At 40.0% G+C, this 21,152-nt stretch overlaps 1 protein-coding gene across 2 annotated transcripts; it reads left to right on the top strand.

Moving 5' to 3' along the window:
* Positions 1-19,163, top strand: Cep55 (centrosomal protein 55). 2 transcript variants are annotated; one of them, XM_027407443.2, is made up of 9 exons: positions 1-142; positions 1,866-2,060; positions 3,933-4,208; positions 6,255-6,323; positions 11,966-12,116; positions 13,452-13,762; positions 14,868-14,939; positions 16,616-16,741; positions 18,041-19,163. In XM_027407443.2, exons 2-9 carry the CDS (start codon positions 1,878-1,880, stop codon positions 18,239-18,241), a joined length of 1,389 nt encoding a protein of 462 aa, XP_027263244.1. In that variant the 5' UTR covers positions 1-142; positions 1,866-1,877; the 3' UTR covers positions 18,242-19,163. The 2 variants fall into 2 exon arrangements, with proteins under 2 accessions (XP_027263244.1, XP_027263243.1); XM_027407442.2 differs by lacking the exon at positions 1-142 and adding an exon at positions 152-363.
* Positions 19,164-21,152: the final 1,989 nt, after the last annotated feature.

Here is a 21,152-nt window from a genome sequence, read left to right as displayed (position 1 = left end):
ATTGCAGGCCCCGCCCTTTGCCAAGCCGGCAGTGACGTGTCTCGCCGCGCAGCCGCGGGATTCAAACTCCCGGAAGCGGTGTCCCGGCCAGAGAGTTGCAGGGGGTCTGACGCAGCGACGCGAGCGCTGTGTTTGGTCTCAGGTACTGAGTGACTCGGGCCTCGGCGGGGGAGGGTGGAGAGCACAACCCGGGCCGCAGCCCCAGGGCTGGACTGGAGCGCACAGGAGGGGGCATCGGAGGGCAGATTACGGCCGCAGGACTCCGTCTCCGCTCGCTGGAACCCATGCTCGTTTCCTGAGAGACTGCACGCTGGGTGCCTGTCGACGTCGAGCGCCCTCCTTTCGATTCCTTTCGACTTTGCGGTATTTATCACTTAACCGAGGCCCCGAGAGGCCAGTGACCTGACGCCGGTCTCTCGTGCGTTCGGACTTTGCTGTTAGCAAGCGCTTCTCTTTGCAGTTTCTAGTTCCCTGTCTCTTTCCTGCCTCCTCATAGATAATTGGTGCAATTTACTGAATGGGAATGCTTCTTTGGTCTCTTCCTGACCAGAGTGACTTAGGTCCCTTCAGCCCAGTCAGTCAGAGACTTCCGAGCATCTGCCTTTAAGCTCTTGGATAGCCAAAACAAATAAAAAATAAAAAAATTAAAATACAGTTCTTTTGACCAGTTACTGGCTGACAACTACTGGCTGGGAGCAGGTTATAATTGACTACTAGCCTGTGTATGTGTGGTTAATTCTGTCACTCTTATTAGAGTTAAGAAAGGGCTTCCTGAAGAAGATGCTACCAGGACTGGTGAGGCCCTGGCTGGAACTTTATGAATGAATGGAATAGAAAATCCTTGGAAAGGAAGGCGGTAGAACTTGGAAAGGAAGGTGGGAGCAGGGCTGCAGGTGCGGAGGAGTGGGCTAGGTCGGTCTAGATCAGCGTCGGGAACACTGGTCATTCAGGAGGCCTCTCCAAAAGTTAGGAAGTAAATGTCTTTGAAGGTTCTTTCGAGTTGTGTTGATCTATATTTCTAATTTTCTTGTCTCAATGACTTGGTAGTTTCCTTTCTACCAACCCAGGGTATTAAGTCCTCCTTGTGACATCAACCGAAGCACAGGGAGAAACTTTTGTAGTAGGAGGTTCCTAAGACAGCAACTGCATCTGCCTCCGAGGGTTGTGTTGTATAGCTAGCTGCCTTAGTTTTTGATAGGATAATGGGAAAAAAAAATCAAGGATGAATGCTTTGATATAGACTTTATTCTACTTAGTCTATTCAGTTCTGTAATTTTTAGGCTAATTTCACACAGGATGATCTTACATGGATCTACCCTAAGTAGATCTCCCTGTTTTTATTGGTATCTCTTATGACTATTATTATTTCCTCTGGGTGTTTATTACAGTTTGAAAATGTGTGAATCTGTGTTTCTGTTGTATTGCTGTTGTCTGTCCTACTGTACTGAAGGCTTCCTGGCATCAGAAGACTGTTGTTTCCTCCTCCTCCTCCTGTTGCTTTAACCAGTTTATACCCAGTCCCTATTAGGTTCCAAACCACCCTGGGCTATATTGAGAAATCTACTCTTAATAGCAAATATAAGTATTCAAGTTGTCATATTTCTAGAAAGTGGATATTTCCCTTGTATCCACTACCTGAGTTTTTTTTTTAACCTGAGATTTTAAAAAATATTCACTGCAACATCCCAGAAATCTTCCTCAGTTTTCTTTCTTACCTCCACTGATTTGGATAAATCACTTTGATTTAGAGCAAAATAGGCTGTAAGGCCTCTTTCAGACCTGAGATATGAAAGTTTAAACTCAGATTTCAAATGCAGCTGAATTTAAAATATTAATTAATTAGTTTGTTTATCTATTTTTCACAGATCATCTCAAGGATGTCTTCCAGAAGTCCCAAGGATTTAATTAAATGCAAGTGGGGATCAAGGCCTAGCAGCTCCAAGTCGGACACTGCATTAGAGAAATTTAAGGGAGAAATTGCAGCCTTTAAAACGTCCCTGGATGAAATCACAAGTGGGAAAGGAAAAGTGACTGATAGGGACAAATGCAGACTTTTGGAGGTAAATGGTTGTAGAGTCCTTTAGAGGTATATGCAATACATTCTAGAAAGCAGTGCATTTGGCTTGCTGATGCTGTATTCTTATTCTTTCCATTGTTCTTGTTTGACCTGTTCTTTTTAGTTCTTGAAAGTTGATCTTGAATTTGGAATCTTAAGTTCCTACTTTGATTTTACCAACCTTTAGACATACTTTATTATTAATTCTCTACTTTAAAATATTGAGTATTTGTTTTGAGATTGTCAGATAATAAGTTGTTTCAGAAATAAAACATCATGATTAATAGTTTTGTACTTTTAATATAATGGCTGTGATCTTGTGATCTATTTGTTCCCCTCACTGTAAAAAGATTTGCTTTATGTATATGAGTGTTTTCTCTGCATGTATATCTGTGTATCATATGTGTGCCTGGTGCCTGCAGAGGTCAGAAGAAGGCATAGGATCCCCTGGAATTGGAGTTTGGATTGTTAAAAGGACTAAATATGGTTCCTCTGCAAAAGCAACAGTACTCTTAACTTAACCAACTCTCCAAACCCTCATATTTTTTGTTGTTGTTTTGTTTCACTTTTTCAGATAGGATCTCATGTAACCCAGGTTGGTCTGGAACTTGAGCTATTTAACTGAGAATGACTTTAAACTTCTGGTTCCTCTGCCTCCACCTTTAAGTGCTATGATTATAGTCATGTGCCATTACACTTAACATATTTTTTCAAGTATTGCAAACAAATTAATAAACTAATCTGGCATTCATCATGTTAACCCACCTCCCCCCAGGGTTTCTCTGTAGCTTTGGAGCCTGTCCTGGAATTGGCTCTGTAGATCAGGCTGGCCTCAAACTCAACAGAGATTTGTCTGTCTCTGTCTCCCTAGTGCTGGGATTAAAGGCATGTGCTATCACCACCCGAATGTAACTTTTGATAATTTGTCTTAATTATATTAATATCTTGATAAAAATTTGTTATACAGTTAAGGATCAAGCTGTGTTGTTACATGAAAGAAGGCCAGGCAAGCGGTACATGGTGGACCAGAGCTGAATTCATTTTAACTGATAAGTGATCCATGACAACCACATGAATCCACTCATGAGGTCTGTGCCCTCATGACCTCATCACCTTTAACATTGTTGCTTTGAGGGTTAAGTACATTTGAGGGATCATATTCAAACATAGCATGCTGTGTTTAAGATTGTAAAACACACTGGCTTACCATTTATAATTTTTATTGGCTATATAACTTGGAATTATATATGTTCTGTTTCCATGCTTTTTGGGATACTTGAAGGATACTGTGCCATTCTCATGTCTTTTTTTTTTTTTTTTTTTTAACTATAGTTGAAGAAGAAATATTTTCTCAAATATTACATGATTTTATTTTATTTTTGGTTAGTTCACAAAATTTTTAAAACAAATCTATGCATTTAAGATATCGTGAGTGCTTTATCCACTTCAAAGTACTAAATAATGTTCAGGGTTCCTTGTAAATGTTTAGATACCCATTTTATTATTCATATTGGTTGCCCTGTTAGCCTACTCATTCTGACAGTTGTTTTTACCGTCTTTCTCTTGGCTCTTTCCTTTGTTTGCTGCAGCAATGTGACAAGCATTGATTTAGCCTCCTCCCACCACCAGATGGGTTTCCTCTCTGTCTGCCTCCTCTTAGGTGTGTGTACATGCTAACTTAAGCACAGCTGGCCTTAATATAAGGACTTTGTATGCCTGTGGACTGAGCATAGCACTGAGCTCCATTTTATGGTCCTGATATCATAAAATCAAATTTGATATGTAGTAAATACTTTATAAATGCTTATGGAAATGCATTGTTTAGCTGGATGCTTGAGCTGGCTGAATTCTCAGATTCTTCTTAGTTTCTATTTAGAAAATTCAAGTTCTTGAAGCTGAGAGAGAGAAGAATGTTTATTACCTCACAGAGAAAGACAAAGAAATACAGAGACTCAAAGACCAGCTAAAGGCAAGATACAGCTCCTCCTCCTTGCTCGAGCAGCTGGAAGAGAAAACAAAGGAGTGTGGGAAGAAGCAGCAGTTGTTGGAGTCCTTATCCAAAGAGACAGATGTCCTGAAGAAGCAGTTGTCCGCCATGACGAAAAGACTTTCTGAACTGGAAAGCAAAGCCTGTACACTCAATCTGTCACAGGTGCAGACTTTCTTTAATCTCAGTTTCTTCTTATCTGTTACAATTTATAGTTCTTATGAAGAATGAGTATTTTAATGTTTGTGAAGTAATGCGAAACCTTAGTGCACCTACAGATGCTTCCTTTTGGTTTTTAGTTGAGTCCTCTTCCATAAATAAAAGCAGTGTGGTTCCCTTCACTCCCACACTGTTGTTTCACCCAGATGAATATTCACAAGACAGTCCATGCTGTAGCTACAATAGTCTAGAAAGATTTTGCTGAGATTTTATTTTCATAGTTTGTATTATGTAAGCATTAGGTTTAAGTTTTTGGTTAGTTTTCCTATTTGAGATAAAGAGTTATACCAAATATGTTTTCCCTAAGTGCACATACATTTTCTTTCCCTCTTGTTTGAGAGGAACTGTGTCATAGAATGAACAAGATGTGTAAAAATCATGTGAGTTTCAATCTTGGTTTGGTTTTGCCAGCTGATAGCCTGTAACTCTGAGTGATTCCCTTAGCCTCTCTGGAAGGAGAGAGGGTGCTAGAGCAGGTCAGTCTCCTTTTATAAGCCTTGATTTCACATCAGTAAAACCGGGCTAAGAGCACTGATGATTCCATATGACAAGATTGACAGGTGCCTTGCAGAAAGCCTAGAATATACTAAGTGCTTACTTATTGACCAGACCTTTGATTCTTTTGACATTTGGTTATTACTGACAACTAGTAATACTATCCATATAAGAATAAGTATGAATTGTAATTTCTCAGTGGTGTGATGCTGTTACTTTTCCTCTCTCTATGTTTAAAGAAGGAAGGTTTGTTGTGGTTTATAGTCTGAGGGGATCATTCCATCATGGCAGGGAAGGCATGGAAGCAGATGGAGAAGTGGAGGTCTGCCTATAAAGCTTCAAGACTGACCCTAGTGACCTGCCTCCTACAGCAAGACTCCACCCCTAAAGGCTCTTCAGCCTTCCCAAACAGCCCCAGTGTTCACACAGGCCCTTCCTTGTAGATACTTAGAAAAACATCAGAATTCCCCCAAATCCTGAAAAGCAGGATTTTTAGAGTTTGCTGGCTAGTCTGGGATTATAGCCATTTGGTTTTCCTCTTTTTCTCTATGGGAGAATAAAGAAAGGAGAGCTATTATGAAGTTGTTTTGAGTTTCATGAAATTTATTTGAAGAGTTACTTATTAATATTATAGTCTCCCAAATCTGAAACTTTTTGACAGTTATCAAGTGGAAAATTTCACACCTGACCTTATGTAACCATCACAGCCAGAATCCAGGCACACTGAAATTTTGCATAAATTATGCGTCTATGAGACAAAATGACTTGGCAGTGGTGGCCAGCAGATCTCTGAATTCTAGGCCAGCCTGGTCTACAGAGTGAGTTCCAGGACAGTCAAGGCAGAGAAACCCTGTCTTTAAAAAAAAAAAGGAAAGAAAGAAAGAAAAAAATGAATTTCACATACAGAGTTTGAAATACTCAACCTATACTAAAACTTTTTATATTTAACAGTTTGGTTTATTTCTTTGAAATAGAGTAGTTATTTGATTCCTTTTGTTGAAAACTCAGTGGGCTAATTATGTGCAGTAAAGATTGTTCTGGAGGTTGTGGTATCTAGAAAATCTCAGTAAAATTAGATCTGAAGTCTCAGGGCTTCCAGATCGCTTAGGACAATGATTCTCAACTTTCCTAATGCTTTAACCCTTTAACATGGTTCCTCATCTTGTGGAGACCCCCACAACCATAAAATTATTTTTGTTGCTACTTCATAATGATAATTTTGCTGCTGTTATGAATCATAATATAAATATTTTGGAGATAGAGGTTTGCCAGATGGGTCAAGACCCACAAGTTGAAAACTGTTGGCTTAGGAATATTGCCAGCAAATTTAGTTCTGGCAGTAGTTAGTCCCTTGGTAATTTTCACCTGCCTTAGTGGTTCACCAGTAATACAAAGGTGTGCTTGGGATGCTTTGAGAAATATTTTGTATTTTTGTGGAGCTTAATATAATGAAACTTGTTAAGTGGATGATGTTAACTAATATTGGGTTATTTACAGAGCGTGCCTGCAAACTGCTTCAACTCATCAATGAGTAGTATTCATGAAAAGGAAATGCAGCTGAAAGATGTAAGTTATTTTGGTGGTTTTTTTTGCGGGGGTGAGTAAAGAGGACTAATTTATATGTTCTTAAATTTCATAGAAATCAGAAACATTAGTGTTATGACTTAAATCTCTTGAGGCAGGAGAACTGAGTGTTTGAGATCATTGTCGAGTATCTGTAGACTAGAAAGTTCTAGAAGCTTCCAACTACCTTAGCATTCTTTTTCACCTAAATCTAATTTGCCCAAATAATTGCTTATTATAATGTAATTTATTTTAATTAATTTTCTTTTTATTTATCTATTTGGTATGTATTCATTATCTTCAAGTCTTTCGCTGAGAATATTTGGAAAGGAAATGTTTTGTGTATACTCAGTAGTTCTCTAGAATTACACAAGATTACTTTAGCTGTACCAGAAAGCTTTATTATTTCAAACTTATAAATGGATAAGTAAGTTTTTCTGGAAATGAAAAAACCGAGGGCACAGGACTATTTGTATTTTTTTCCCCAAGTTTCAGATTAAATATGTGAAGTAGAAAGTTGTTGATTTTAGTTTTAGATCATTAGGTAGCTATTCTGATTACCTGTGTGTCTACAGGTGTGTCTACCCTGATACTGATAAGTGTGTTCTTAAGATTCCTTTTTTATTTAGTCTAGCAGGTATCCCTTGAAGTCTATTTGACTTCTAAAAGAAGAATTTAAATATTTTGAGTTTGTATACAGGGTGTTATGGTACCTTACTTTACCTGGAGGTAATTGAAATAAATATAATTTTAAAAATTACTAAATAGGGTTTATTTTAGTGTCATATTTTACAGTGATTTTTGGCCCCCCTGTTTATATTAGTACCTAGCAATTAGATGCATATATTTAGGTAATTTACCTTATACACCTTTCATTTTCTCATTGTTTATTTCTGTCCTGCTGGATTTCCAGCCGCTCCTTGAAAGGAATAGCCTTGTTGCCCTCTGATTTCTCTGGCTGGGCCCTCTGTTTATCTGTTTACATGAGAAAGACTTACAGAGCAGTAAATTCTAACTCAGTTCACCTTCCAGCTAAATCCAAATTGAGCTCTGTGGATCTTGAGGCTTTGTGGATCTAGATAATTTTCTTGAAATGTAGATTTGGGTTTAATGGGTCTGGGGTGGGGTTTCCATTCTGCATTTCCTGCTTGCTGTAGCTGCTGGCTCCTGGAGCACAATTGGATCATTTTTAACTTCTGAAGAGCTCCAGGCAGTTCAGCTCTTCTGGTTTTTTGATCTCAGCAAATCTCTGAGGAGGACATTGTAGTTGGGAGACTTGGATAGCAGGGAAGAGACATCTCATCTCACTCACTCCTCATTCTACACTGGTATGATCACATTGTAGAGCTTGGAAACTAATTCCATCTCAAAGTTCCCAGAGATGTGCATAAGGAGACTTGTCTTTCTAAGAATTATACTTGTTAAGTAAAATAAGCTTTAGAATGCATGTGTATGTTTTTATTTTTTAGTCACCATTTAGGTCTGTCAGACATTTTGAAATAATTACCTGGTAATAATTGTTAGATTTCTTAGGCATCTTAAAGACACAAATGCAGAAAGGTCGATGCATCTGACCTTAGGCAGGACTGTGTTTATTGGTGGACACATAGCCAGGAGGCATGATGTCACCCACGTGGGTGGTTGAGCCACATGTCCCATAAAAATAGGGGGTATGTCTTCTTTTATCATCTCAGATTCAAAGAGGCTGTAGGGCCAGTGAAAGGTTCTCAGAGCTTTTACCTACTGGCCAGTGGAGAATTCCAGGAGTTCTCAGCCAATCTTAGCCAGTGGAAAGCTCTTGGAATCTTAAAGCAATATGGGGATCACCACACCTAACTGGGGCTTCTCCAAGTTAAGTCTAATTAATAGATTACCTTGTCCCAGAGTTTTACTGTGTGTCATGCATGTTTTGGAAGTGGCATGAACTCACGCATGTAAATGGTTGTGCCATACATCTTTCAGCATGTGGGCTGATGATGAGAGAATGCCTGTGGAAAAAGGTAGGGGTTGGAAATCTCTCCCCCCCTCCCCCACAGTCCTTCCCTTCTGGAGTTGGCTTGCCTGACTGGCTGGGAAGTATAGTCTTTCTTCAGGAAGCTATTAGTAATGCCATAAATGTTGTCAAATGCCAAAACTGTTATCATTTTTGTATAAACTACCAGAAAACTAGCCGAAAGTGAGGAACCAAAAATTAAAATTAATAAAAGTTTAAAAACTTGGGCCCTGAAAAGGGAACATCTAATGATAAAGGAAAATTTAACTCCTTAAATCAGGAGTGCCATGACTGGAGCCTGATCCCCTGCTCTCAGAGAAAGGGAGGTAACTGTCCACCACTCCTATTAACATTCTTTTGCTAATTGTTGGTTGTAAAGATCCCCCAGCCCAGGGGATAATTGACAGACCCGTGACCCTGTAACCCTGCAAGTCCATGCCCTGTCTTATCTCACTCAAATGTATCTCACTTAAAATATATAGCTCTTGCTTTACTCTGTACTTTGTATGTCCTGAGGTAACCATGGAAACTCTGTAATTTGTGGCCTTTAACTTGTGGTCTGCCCCTTTAAAAGCTTCTCTTTTGGGCTGGTTGGCATTTCATTTGCCTGCCATTCAGTGAGATCCTAGCTGGCCAGCTTGAAATAAAAAACCTTTTGCTTTTGCATCAGAGTGTTGACTCCTTGGGTTAGTCTCTGGGCTCCGAGAACCTGGCACAACACAAAGTAGTAGGCATTTCCAGGTCTTAACATTACAAAATTGGATTTTCAAACAACTTAGAGAAGATATGTAATTTTTATTGCTTTAGAAAATATAAATTAATAGAAAAGTTCTACAAATGAGAACTTGTATCACTTTTATACTCTACCTAAATTTAACTGTTCGTGACAATCTCACCCCCACCCCCACCCCCAACTCCCCAGGGTTTCTCTGTGTAACAGCCCTGTAGACCAGATTGTCTTTGACCTCACAGAGATCCACCTGCCTCTGCCTTCCAGTGCTGGGATTAAAGGTGTGTGCCACCATTGCCTGGCTGGTCATGACTTTTTTGTGTATGTGTGTGTTTTTGAGACAGGGTTTCTCTGTGGCTTTGGAGGCTGTCCTGGAACTAGCTCTTGTAGACTGGTGTGTGCACCAATGCCCAGCTGTTCATGACATTTTAATCCGTTTTTGTGTTTTTTTTTCTCTTACCTTTCACCTAAGTATTTCATTTTCTGAGCCATTCAAGAGTGAGCTGCACTTATCTGTAATTATTTAGCTTTACCTATGTATTCATTTCTTACGTCTTACACAAGAACTTAGAAATTTAACATGGACATGATACTTATAGTTATTTTACCATTCCTAATCCAGATTATCAATGAACTCATATTTTATTCCTCCAGTACAGATTGCATTTTGATCTATTTTGAAATTTTTGTCTACAGAGTACTAAGCAGATCCCTAGGAATGCACTTTCTTTTTTAAAGGTAAATGTTAAGTGCATGCCTCCTGTATGTGTAGATGACACAAAGCTAGAAGGAATAGCTAATGTGATGTCTCTAAAAATTCAAACCCAGTATCATTGAGAGCTTTTGAGCTGGTCATTGATAGTATTAGAGAAGAAAGGGTAGATGCATATAAAAGAATTGGAGAGGAAAACAATGTTTGCTTAGCTGGACATGGTGACATAAACCTATAATATTAGTGGCTTGAGGGTCTGAGGCAGGAGGATCACAAGTTCAAGGCCCGCCTGGGCTGGGCTATAATAGTGTGTTCAAGGCCAGGCCAGGCCAGGCCAGGCAGAGGTTAAAGGTGAGAAGAGCTTACTTTGTTAAGTAACATCGCCATCATGTGGCTTTTAAGAGTATTACCTCTTAAATCTTTTCTTTAAAAAGATTTTTGTCTTTAATTATTATTACATATATAGTACATATAAATAATATAAGTATAATCTGGGGAGTTCATTTAATGTTGCCCATATGTATATGTTTTTAGGGTTCGTCACTTGGTATTGGATAGCCAGTTAGAGAGCTCATCCCTGGGAAAGACTGGTTCCTTGCCAACAATCATTAATTTCCTGTAACTGAAATCTTAAATATATCTTTAGTTCATGTACTTGAGTAAAGTTCATTTGAAAAACATTGATGACTATTTAATGTAGATTTAAATTATTTGTATTGCTACTTTTTGTTCGTTTGTTTGTTTGCTTTTTGAGACAGGGTTTCCCTGTGGCTTTGGAGGCTGTCCTGGAACTAGCTCTTGTAGACTAGGCTAGTCTCGAACTCACAGTGATCCACCTGCCTCTGCCTCCCGAGTGCTGGGATTAAAGGCATGCGCCACCACTGCCCAGCTATACTGCTACTTCTTAGCGATGGACAAGTATAAAGTTTGATAGAAAATTAAATATCTTTAATGTGTAATATTGCAGTTTATAGGTAGTTAGATATACACATGTGCTCTTCTGGTTACATGGTATTCTTTGTTTTGTTTGTTTTTCAAGACACGGTTTCTCTGTGTGACAGCCCTGGCTGTCCTGGAATTTGATCTGTAGACCAGGCTGGCCTCCAACTCACAGAGATTCACCTGCCTCTGCCTCCCGAGTGAGGAGGCCTGCACCAGTAGGCCTGGTAACAAGTGTTCTTTAGACTAAATTTGAACATGAGCTAGAAGAGGTCCTTATGATGACTCAATCCGAAGGAATATTAGGCTTTAAGGCACACATCACCACTGATATGTCTCTTGGGACCCTTCACCCAGAACATATAACATGCACATAGTATCAAGTTTGGATGTGCATGACCTTTTGTACAAAAACTTGTTTAGACTTATTTCCAGCCTCTCAGGATCATAGAACAAGGGGCAACAATTAATCTGTTCTATTAGACTGAACAAGTATATTGGAGAGGAGTTGTAATGTTATTGTGTGTTCACATTGTATTAGAATGTCTAGACTTTGTCCCCTTTCCATTAAAAGCAGGTTTGTAATCTTCTCTAGCTAATACAATGTCTCACTATATAGCCCTGGCTTGTCTCAAACTCATAGAAATTCTCCTGCCTCTGACACCCCAGTGCTGAGATTAAAGGTATGCACCACCACACCCAGCTATTTAGTTGCTTAGATATAAGGTTGCACCACATAGCCAACTCAGGGTCTTCTCTTAGGCGCTCTGGTGCTGGGGTTACAGGCTTCAGCCTGGCTCTCCTGTAGCTATTCACTTGAACCTGCCCTATTTTCAGTAGCAAAACTCTGGCAAAAAGGGGTGAAAGGTAGCAAGAAGGAATGGTACATGTTTTGTAGGAATGGCTGGGCTGCCTGACAGACTCCTTTTGTTTTGATTTGGTTAAGTTTCCAAGAGTCAACTAGTAAAGGATAGGGACTTAGAATCAAAGCTCTTTCTAGAAGTAAGATTTGAACATTCCAGTTCATAGGCAATAATGTGTACATAAACACAAAGTGAGCTGCGTATGGGAGGTAGCATACAGGCAAATTTAATCCTTTGGAAACTGTCTTGTATTCTAAAGAGATAATACATACAGTGGCTGTCTGTAAGTAATTTATAAGCCATAAGATTTTGTATGTGTTGGAAAAGACAGTGTCATGGGGACTGCCCTTACACATTTTAAGATCTGGACTTTTTTCTTATACTGTTGATTTTTTCATTCACTGTAAGGCTCTGGAGAAAAATCAGCAGTGGCTTGTGTATGACCAGCAGCGAGAGGCCTATGTTAAAGGACTTTTAGCAAAGATCTTTGAGCTGGAGAAGAGAAAAGAAACAGCCGCTACTTTACTCCCACAGCAGATGAAAAAGACTGAATCAGAAGGTACTGAGCTATAAAAGTGTTCTTTTGGGATAAGCCTGACATTTTCCAACAGGAGTGATTCATCAAATTTAGATTTTTTTTTTTATAGATATGTGTTAGAAAGTAAAATAACATCATGTCCTTTAATCTTGAACTAAGAAATAGCATTTGGAGAGTCTGTTTCCTTTCCCCCTGTTTTCGGATATAAGAGGCCATAGGCCACAGGTGAGAGAGTCATCCATCACAGAGTTCTGAAGTCATGGTGATTTTCCCTATATGAACACCTTTCCCCGTCTTCAAAGTTCTTAGTTCCTCCAGAGCTCACCTAGGCACCAGATTCCTTTGCAGAGGTGGGGGTGGGTGGTGGTAGACGGGCTGGGTGATGAATTGAGATAAGGTTTTGTTTGCCACATACTTCTGGCTAGCCTGGTACTTAAAATTTAGCCTAGGCTAGCTTCCAATTCAGAGAAGTCCTCTTGTCTCAGTCTCCTAAGTGCTAGAATTATAGGAGTGTGCCCCTACACTGGACATCAGCTGTTATTTTATTTTGCTTGCCTTTGGCTTTTATATCAGCTCCAAGAGAAAGAATAGGCTTTGTAGATGATGCCTCAACCATTTAATCCTTGCTGGGAGCTTGAATAGTTACCCATGATGCTGTCTCTCTGCCCAGTGTTCTACAATTTTCCTTACATTGATTTCCCCTGTGTTAGACAACACCTCTTAGGAGGTGGGCGGGGAAGGGTCATACTTAACAGGTAAAGAAGTAACACGAAAAATAAAGACCCAGAGACTGATTGATACGAGGTTCAGGTTTCAAGAGGAATATCTTGAAAAGCAAAGCAGCCAGCCACTAGCTCTCACCTCTAGCTCAGGCTGAAAGGGTTGATCCATGCATGAGCCCTTCACCATTTCTCAAACTGCTGCTTCTCCTCACTGTGGCTGGAGAAGGAATACCTTTCTGAGACCTTGCTTCTGTTTTATATACTTCCCTAATGTTGGGATTAAAGTTGTGATTCTCTTTTAGACTGATTCGCTCTTGTAGATCTAGGTGGCCTTGGACTCACAGAGATCCATCTGTCTCTTAATCGGGAGCCCTAGGATTAAAGGTGTGAGTCACCATTGCTTGATCTCTATAGCTTGAGGCTGACTTTGCTTTTCTGACTCTTCAGTCAAACTTTAATAAATCATAAATAACATATCACTACACATCTCAAATGCCAGTCATAGCCCCCACCTCCTGATTCTTCATTTTATAAGCTGAAGAAATGTTGAGGTCTCATTTGTAGGAATATGTTTGGAGTTTTAATTTCTTGGGCTGTTACAAAATCTATTGTGCCTTAATGTTGTTTGTTACAGGTTATCTTCAAGAGGAAAAGAAAAAATATGATCATCTCTTAGAAAATGCCAAAAAAGATCTTGAAGTTGAACGACAAACCGTAACTCAGTTGCGTTCAGAACTTGATGAATTTAGAAGAAAATATGAAGAAACTCAGAAAGAGGTTGAAGATTTAAACCAACTCTTGAGTTCACAGCGGAAGGCAGACATAGAACACCTGGAAGAGGACAGACACAAGACAGAGAAGATCCAGAGACTCAGGGAGGAGAGCAGCATCTTCAAGGGCAAACTGGAAGAAGAGAGGAAAAAGTCTGAAGAACTCTTATCTCAGGTGAGCCAGCCGCTGAGCTCTCTGTTCTTCACACTTCAACCAAGGGTCAGGGAGCCCAGAACACTGGGCAGCCAGCAAGGAGCAGAACAGTCCCTGCCTCCTTTGGGCATTCCTATTTTAGCATGGAAGTAGATCATAAGTTAGTACCTAAGTCAATGGATAAGCTAAGGAAAATAAAAGAAGAATATGTGAGATGAAGAAACAGGGTCTTGGTGGTCTCCTAGAAGTGATGGTGTTTAGAGACTTGATGGCGGGATCCTGCATAGTGATTCTCTGGGAATTCCCCTTCAGTGGAGGACATCACATGAGTGAAGAGGTGATTATGTGAGAAGTAAAGGCAGTGAGAGCTATCCAGTTGATACCTTGACTGTACTGTTGAGTGTGCTGATGTTGTGCTCAAATGAATTCCTAATGCACCTTAGAAAGAACATAGAAACCCATAGAAAGAACAGTGTTTGGAATTCACACTTGGGCTCTAGACAGAGTACGTGACCTGTCTTCTGACTCACAGCCTTCACTAGTCAAATGAATAATAGCCTCTACTTGCCTCGTAAGACTGCTGTATGGGGCAACTGAGTAATAATAAAGCTCTTTGTAAACTAAGTAGATGCCAGTGGAGATTATTGTTATTGTCATTGTAATTTGTAACATCCTGCAGAAGTTGAGAGCTGAGGAAGAGTCAGTAATCTTAATATTTTCTTCCTTCATCTTGACTTTGCTAACTTTGACTTGTAAGTATGGGTAGTGACATTTGGGAAAGGTTAAACAAAAATAAGTAAATTTTGCTCTTGCTCTGTGTGTAGACAGGGCACATCCCTCTTTGTTATCCTCTGAAATGATGGCTGATAGCAGAGCCTCCAGGAAAGGGGGTGTGGCCACACAGAGCTGTGTCCATCACTCAGTCTGTATGCTTAGGGAACTTAGTCAGGATGACACTGCTCATCCTGCTTAAGTAGAAGGCCTCAGATAGCCAGCTGCAATGAGTCATTGCTCAGTAGGAGTTGTCCTGGTTAGAGGTGGGAATTGTGACATAGGTTTCTCATCTATCACAAGTCTAGTGAGGAGAGGCAGGTGAAGTAATGCCAGCTCTCTTTGTGTCCTCCAGGTCCGCATTCTTTACGAGTCTCTGTTAAAGCACCAAGAGGAACAGACCAGGGTAGCTCTGCTGGAGCAGCAGGTACTTACTGTGGATGCTCGAAAGTTCGTTGAGCTGCTAAAAAACAGAACGTCCCCTGGTATTTATACTGTTCTATGGAGAACTACTTGAAAGGTGTAAACCAAAATGTTTTAAAAGACTAACACACATTTTCTTAGAGACTCTGTACCATTCACATATTCTGTATCTGTTCTTAGCTTAAACCAGATTCTTAGAGGTGTGGTGGCAGCTTTCCTGACAGCTTGGCTTTGGCAAATGTTGTTCTTCCATGACTATAGTTCCTACTCTAGCCTTACAGGGTTTTTCACTAGGTCACTCTGTGAGTTCAAGCAGAGTGGACACCTGTTACGATAAATCTTTCCGCCAAAAGCCACCTGAGCCCCACTGCCACGTGTGCGCTTTATGCCAGCTGCCAGCCCGAGTTAGGGCCCAAATTAATGCACAGAGAGACTTGTATTAGGTTCAAAGCTGCTTGGCCAATGACTAGGATTCCCATCTGTTAGCTCAGTCTCAATTATCATAAATCTATATATTTTATAAGATTTATCTTATCGGATGCCTTATTGGCGTCCCTCCTTGTTGGTGGATCACATTGCACTGCTGGAGGAAGAGCGGAGGGGAAAAGGGGACACTTCCTGTTTTCCTTGCTAAATATGAGTCTCCTTGCTATGTCACTTCCTGCCTGGAACACCACTTCTCTACTACATTTCCCAGAATCCTCTTTGACTCCTAGTCCTGCCTAACTTGCTGCCATTGGTCAAACCGTATTTTATTCAACAATCAAGATAAACATACACACAAGTACATTCCCCATCAGACACCATTTATCCTTAAAATGTATAGTAGAATTTCTTAATGTATTTCAAACCAGGGAGTAGCCATCTCCCACTTCCCACCAAAAATTCTAAGAATGTGAAGGAATAACTCCAACCAGTAACTTCTTAAGCTGCCTCCCACTCATCAGTACCTTAGGTCTTGGCTTTGCTAGTTCATAAACCAGCTCTTTAGCCATAAACTTCATTTACTAATAATTTTTTGTTTTGTTTTTGAGATGGGATTTCTGTGTACAACAACCCCAGCTGTCCTGGAACTAGCTCTGTAGATCAAGCTGGCTTCAAACTCACTGATCTGCCTGTCTCTACCTCCCAGCACTCAGACTAAATGTGTGTGCAACCACTACTTGGTCATTTACTAATAATCTTGCTGTGCTAAGATAAGTTCTTGATAAGCAGACCCAGCAAATATTCTCTTGTGCTGATAAAGACTAAACATTTGTTGCTGAAGTTTTCTTTTCCCACCAGGTCCTGCCGCCCTTTTCAGCTCCAAATAAACACATAGATACTATATTAGTTATAAAACTGTTGGCCAATGGCTAGGGCTTCTTGTTGGCTATCTATCTTAATTATTTATCTGTTTCTATTAATCTATGTATTTCCACGTGGTCTTGGCTTACTGGAGAACGCCTGGACCTGTTACTCCTTTCTGGTATACATGGTGACCTTTCTGGTTCTTCTCTTTCCTAGAATAACCCTTGTCTCTTTACCCCACCTATCTTCCTGCATCTATTGGCCAAACTATTTTATTCATCAGCCAGTAAGAGCACATAGTATACGGAAGGCCATCCCCCATCAAACATTCAATGAAGAAAACTAAGTAGGATCTACCAGCTCTAACTGCCTTGTCCTGATATATTCCAGATGCAGGCATGTACTCTAGACTTTGAAAATGAAAAACTTGACCGCCAGAATATGCAGCACCAACTGTATGTGATTCTTAAAGAACTCCGAAAAGCTAGAAGTCAAATAACACAGTTGGAATCCTTGGTGAGTTTTGAATGGCTAATATAAAACTTATTATTCATTCTTCTACCTCCCCATTGATGTGTCAGCTCAGTCCCCAAACCAGAAATACAACTTAAAATGAACTTTATCTCAAATCAGTAGTTGCCCCGTATGTGGTACATAACCTTACAACATCAATCCAGGACTTTAGAAGGAGGGGCGTTACAACACTCTTGCTCATAGTTACTTTACTGGGGTCTGGGATCATCTCCTACCCAAGCTGGCTGCTGCCATTCTAGAGATGCCCAACAGTACCTTGCATAGAAAGTAGAAAATAGAGCATCATGGCATTCTTTTTCATATTTCTAATGAATTTGGGTTCTTTGATGTGTCTGTGAATGTGCCCAGATGTCCCATTAGTGCACATACATATATTGTCCTAGAACTGCAAAATATTTGGAAATGGGAAAATATTATAAATATAACTCCTAGTTTCTAAGGGGGGGAAGCAATTGTTAAAGTAACAACTTGTATGTTACTAAAATAAGTATCTTCTATGGGTGGTATTGGCGCATGCTTTTAATCCCAGCACTCGGGAGGCAGAGTCAGGCAGATCTCTGAATTTGAGGCCAGGCTCCAAAGCTGCACACAGAGAAATCCTTTCTCAAAAAAACAAACCAAACCAATAAATAAATATCTTTATAATGAGCTGTAACATATGACTGTTTAAGCTTTCTTGGCTATTCTAAATTCTTTTTAAAAGAAATGAAATAGCAAAGTCTTAAAGGTATGTAGCATTTTGGTCATCTGTGTATATGACCAATCTGAGCTACTGAAATTCTCTGCTGTTCGCTGTTCTGTGTAGGGTTTTGTTGCTGCTCTCCTTTTGCTTTATGGTTTCACTCCCCAGGGTGTGAAACACTCCCCGGTAAACATCTTCCACTTCAACCTCCTGGGTGCTGGGAACTTTGTACTTCTTTATTCCTTAAGTTACCTCTGTTTTACAAAACTGGCAAATACACGCACACTCTTGAAAATGTCATGAGGAATCCCATTTTGTACTCTGAATTTTAAAGAGGGATAGTCTTCCCTTTACATTTGACTCTATGCCTCTTAGCAAGGCCTATCTATATGAGCACTAACTCACTACTTTCCTGAGTAACTAATGCATTATCCATCTTATTCATGACTGCCTCAAATGTTACCATTAGAATAATAATGAGCAGAAATCCAAAATAAGCTGTCTGTAGGGCTGAAGCATGAAGAGGTGCACATAGCAGTTAAAGCTGCCGAACACTCTGTCTTATGTTCAAACGTGTTCATTTGAAATTTGTTCTGCAGAAGCAGCTACATGGCTTTGCCTTCACAGAGCAGTCGTTCCCAATCCAGAGAGAGCCTGAAAGCAGAGTGAAAGTTACCTCACCCAAAAGTCCCACTGCTGCACTCAACGAAAGCCTGGTGGAATGTCCCAACTGCAGTGTACAGTACCCAGCTAATGAACATCGAGATCTGCTCGTCCATGTTGAATACTGCACGAAGTAGCAGAACCATTCTTGCCTTTGTACAGAAAAGGTCCACACTGTATCCTGTTTGTTTATGGGCACTTTGAATCACAGATCACATCTCTTGCACAAGAAACTCCCTGTCTGCCCTTGGCACTATGGTGTATGAGGGCAGCCTTATATTTTTCTGGCCATTTTGCATTTTCCTTGGTAGCAATACCTCCCTGAGCTGCTTCATCATGAGGCTACAGTGAGAGAATGTGGTGAGCAGTGGGTACCCAGACTACTAGCACTTCACACTGTTTTTCTAACTAGCACTTACTTCATACTGTTTTAGTACCCGATGAACAAGAGCTGTTTGGCTTATTGATTATGGGTTAAAACTATGACCAGCAAGCAGATATTTTATGCTTTGGGGTAAGAGAATGGGAAGGTGATTAAGTACGGCTCTTACTGTGCTGATATTTTTTCATGTAAGTGCTTAGTATAATGACACTTCCAGTTTGATATCTCTTCCTGTTGTCTAACGGTTACTAGAAAAGTTGGGGAGTTTTATAACTTTATTGCTGTTAACTCTTCTAAGCACAATGCAGGTTTTGTTTGAAGAATGCCTTTAAGAAGCTGCACATTTTCACTCATTATCTGACCATAACTTTGACTTAAATTTCATCAGCACAGATTGGTTCCCTAAAATGCCAAATGAACAAAACTTTAACAAAACTGTCTTGCCTCCTCATTCAATTGGAAGGTATTTTATTATATCTTGGTGAGCTTTTGTTTTTTGGCACTCTCAAAGATGGGTGATCAGTGAAATTATCAGATATTTGTTTTCTGAATAGATATTTTTATATATGCTTTATGTAAACCAAAAAGTTGTTTTATTTCTTCAAATTTTCTAACATGCTTAAACCTGGGCTACTATTAGCAATATGAAGGAGGAAATAAATTATTTAATAAGTTTACCGTGTCTACTTTGTGTGTACATGTATAGTCTTAAGATCTCTAGTCACAGAGCGGTATTGGGGGTTCAGGATTGACACACACAGGTGACAGGAACTGAGAGACACCAGAGCTATGCTGTGAGGGAGGTAAAAAGAGTGGAGGTGCCTCTGCCGAACAGGTCATAACTCTTAATAATACTTTCCTGAGTTGTTGGTTACAAAGGCAAAGCAGCAAGCCTGTGAAGGTATATGTGATTTTGGCTTTTGAACTTGGGGGGCAAAAAACATTGTATAGATTTGTCAATGTAAATAAAAATTTGTCTTGGAGTTAGTAATCACAAATGCTTAGTATCTTCAACTACAATTGGACAAAAGATACAGAATACTTTTCAGTTAGGTAGCTCTTTACTTTGACCCACAGTGCTACAGTATTTAATTCTAAATGCATGCTATAAGAACAATTTTCCCTTCACGGCTTTTCTGTAAGCCAGGCATTACCTTATAGATACAGATTATAGATATGGAAAATGGCTTGTCCATACAGTGGGTGATGGCTTGCCCATTCCAAAGTAGAGACCAGGCCTTTGGTCTTTGCCTGTTTGGGCAGAAGTTAGGGCTAGCAGTCCCTCTGACCTGGTATCCCCTGAATCTGACTCCTGGGTACGTTTCTGTAGTTCACTGGAGAGTTGGGGCTAGGTGCTTCCCCTGTGAGCTTCAACCACAATCAGGGCACCAGTGTAATTTGTACTTTGGGAAGATGTCAAAAAAAATGGAACAGTTCTGAAGTGTTCCCCATGTTCAGCTCTTTTACATATTTTCATCTGTAGATGTTTAGAACAGGAAAAGTCCTTTTTTCCTGGATCATATTACAGAAGCAAGGTTCAGTCAAGCACTTAAGACCTGAAAACCCTTGAAGAGTCAAACACAGTTCTTTGTCGTCACTGTCTACTTTCTTATGGCACATGGCCACCTATGCTTAGGCCAGGGTTGGTTCTGCAGGACAGTATGCTGCACCAGAAGCTGCTAGATGTTTCATACTTACTCCTTGCAGATCTGTGAAGGATGTACTGATACCAGCACCATTCAGAGATGAAGCAGTACACCCCTGGTCATCACTAACTTATGGGAAAGCAGTGTCCCTACCGAAAAACCCATCCCTCTCTTACGTTATATTGTTAATTCCAGCAAATACACACTGTGGCTGTCATTCCAGGATTCTCCCCCTGTCCATTATGCCACATGTAATCCTAACACACAGGATGCTGATTTAGGAGACTTTGAGTTCCAGGCCAGTCACTACATAGCAAGACTGATTCAAATAACAAAAGACCAAAAAAAAAAATGTATCACAGATAACATTTTATGCATAATATATACAAATTAAAGAGATTTTTAAAGTAATAAATTTGAGATTTTGTTTTTATCTTATATTTATGAGTGTTTGCTGGCATGGATATCTGTGCATGCTTACAATGCCCACAGAGGCCAGAAGAGGGCATCAGATCCCCTGGGACTGGAATTTCAGAGGCTTGTGCCATGTGGTTGGGCAATTGAGCCTGGGTCCTTTGAAAGGCAGCCAGTGCTCTTAACCACAAAGCCATCTCCCCATTTACCAAATTAACGAGTTTTGGCATATGCATCCTTGTAACCATCAGCCAAACAGACATACAGACCACAGCACCACCCCTAAAAGTTTCTTTGTTCCAGTTTCAGTCCAGAATCCCTTCCTCATAGAGGCAATCTGTGTCTGTTACCATGAATTGGAAGTTCACATATATGACATATTGGGTCTTGCTTCTTTGACTCATTAGTGCTTCCAAACTCTTTCATATTTTTATTTTTTAAATTTTCATTACTTTAAAAATGATAGTTTAGCATACAAGTAATGGGTACTAACTATCATAGTTCTTCATACATATGTGTCTTGCTACTTTTTTAATCATTTATTTCCTTCCTCCAGATGGTCTTGCAGACCTCTGCTTTCATTCGCATGTGTTGCATTATTCTCTC

The sequence above is a fragment of the Cricetulus griseus genome, chromosome 3, assembly GCF_003668045.3.
Source record: "Cricetulus griseus strain 17A/GY chromosome 3, alternate assembly CriGri-PICRH-1.0, whole genome shotgun sequence".
Classification (NCBI taxonomy): domain Eukaryota; kingdom Metazoa; phylum Chordata; class Mammalia; order Rodentia; family Cricetidae; genus Cricetulus; species Cricetulus griseus.
Note: the sequence above shows the minus strand (reverse complement) of the source record. Positions and strands in the feature narration are given on the sequence as shown.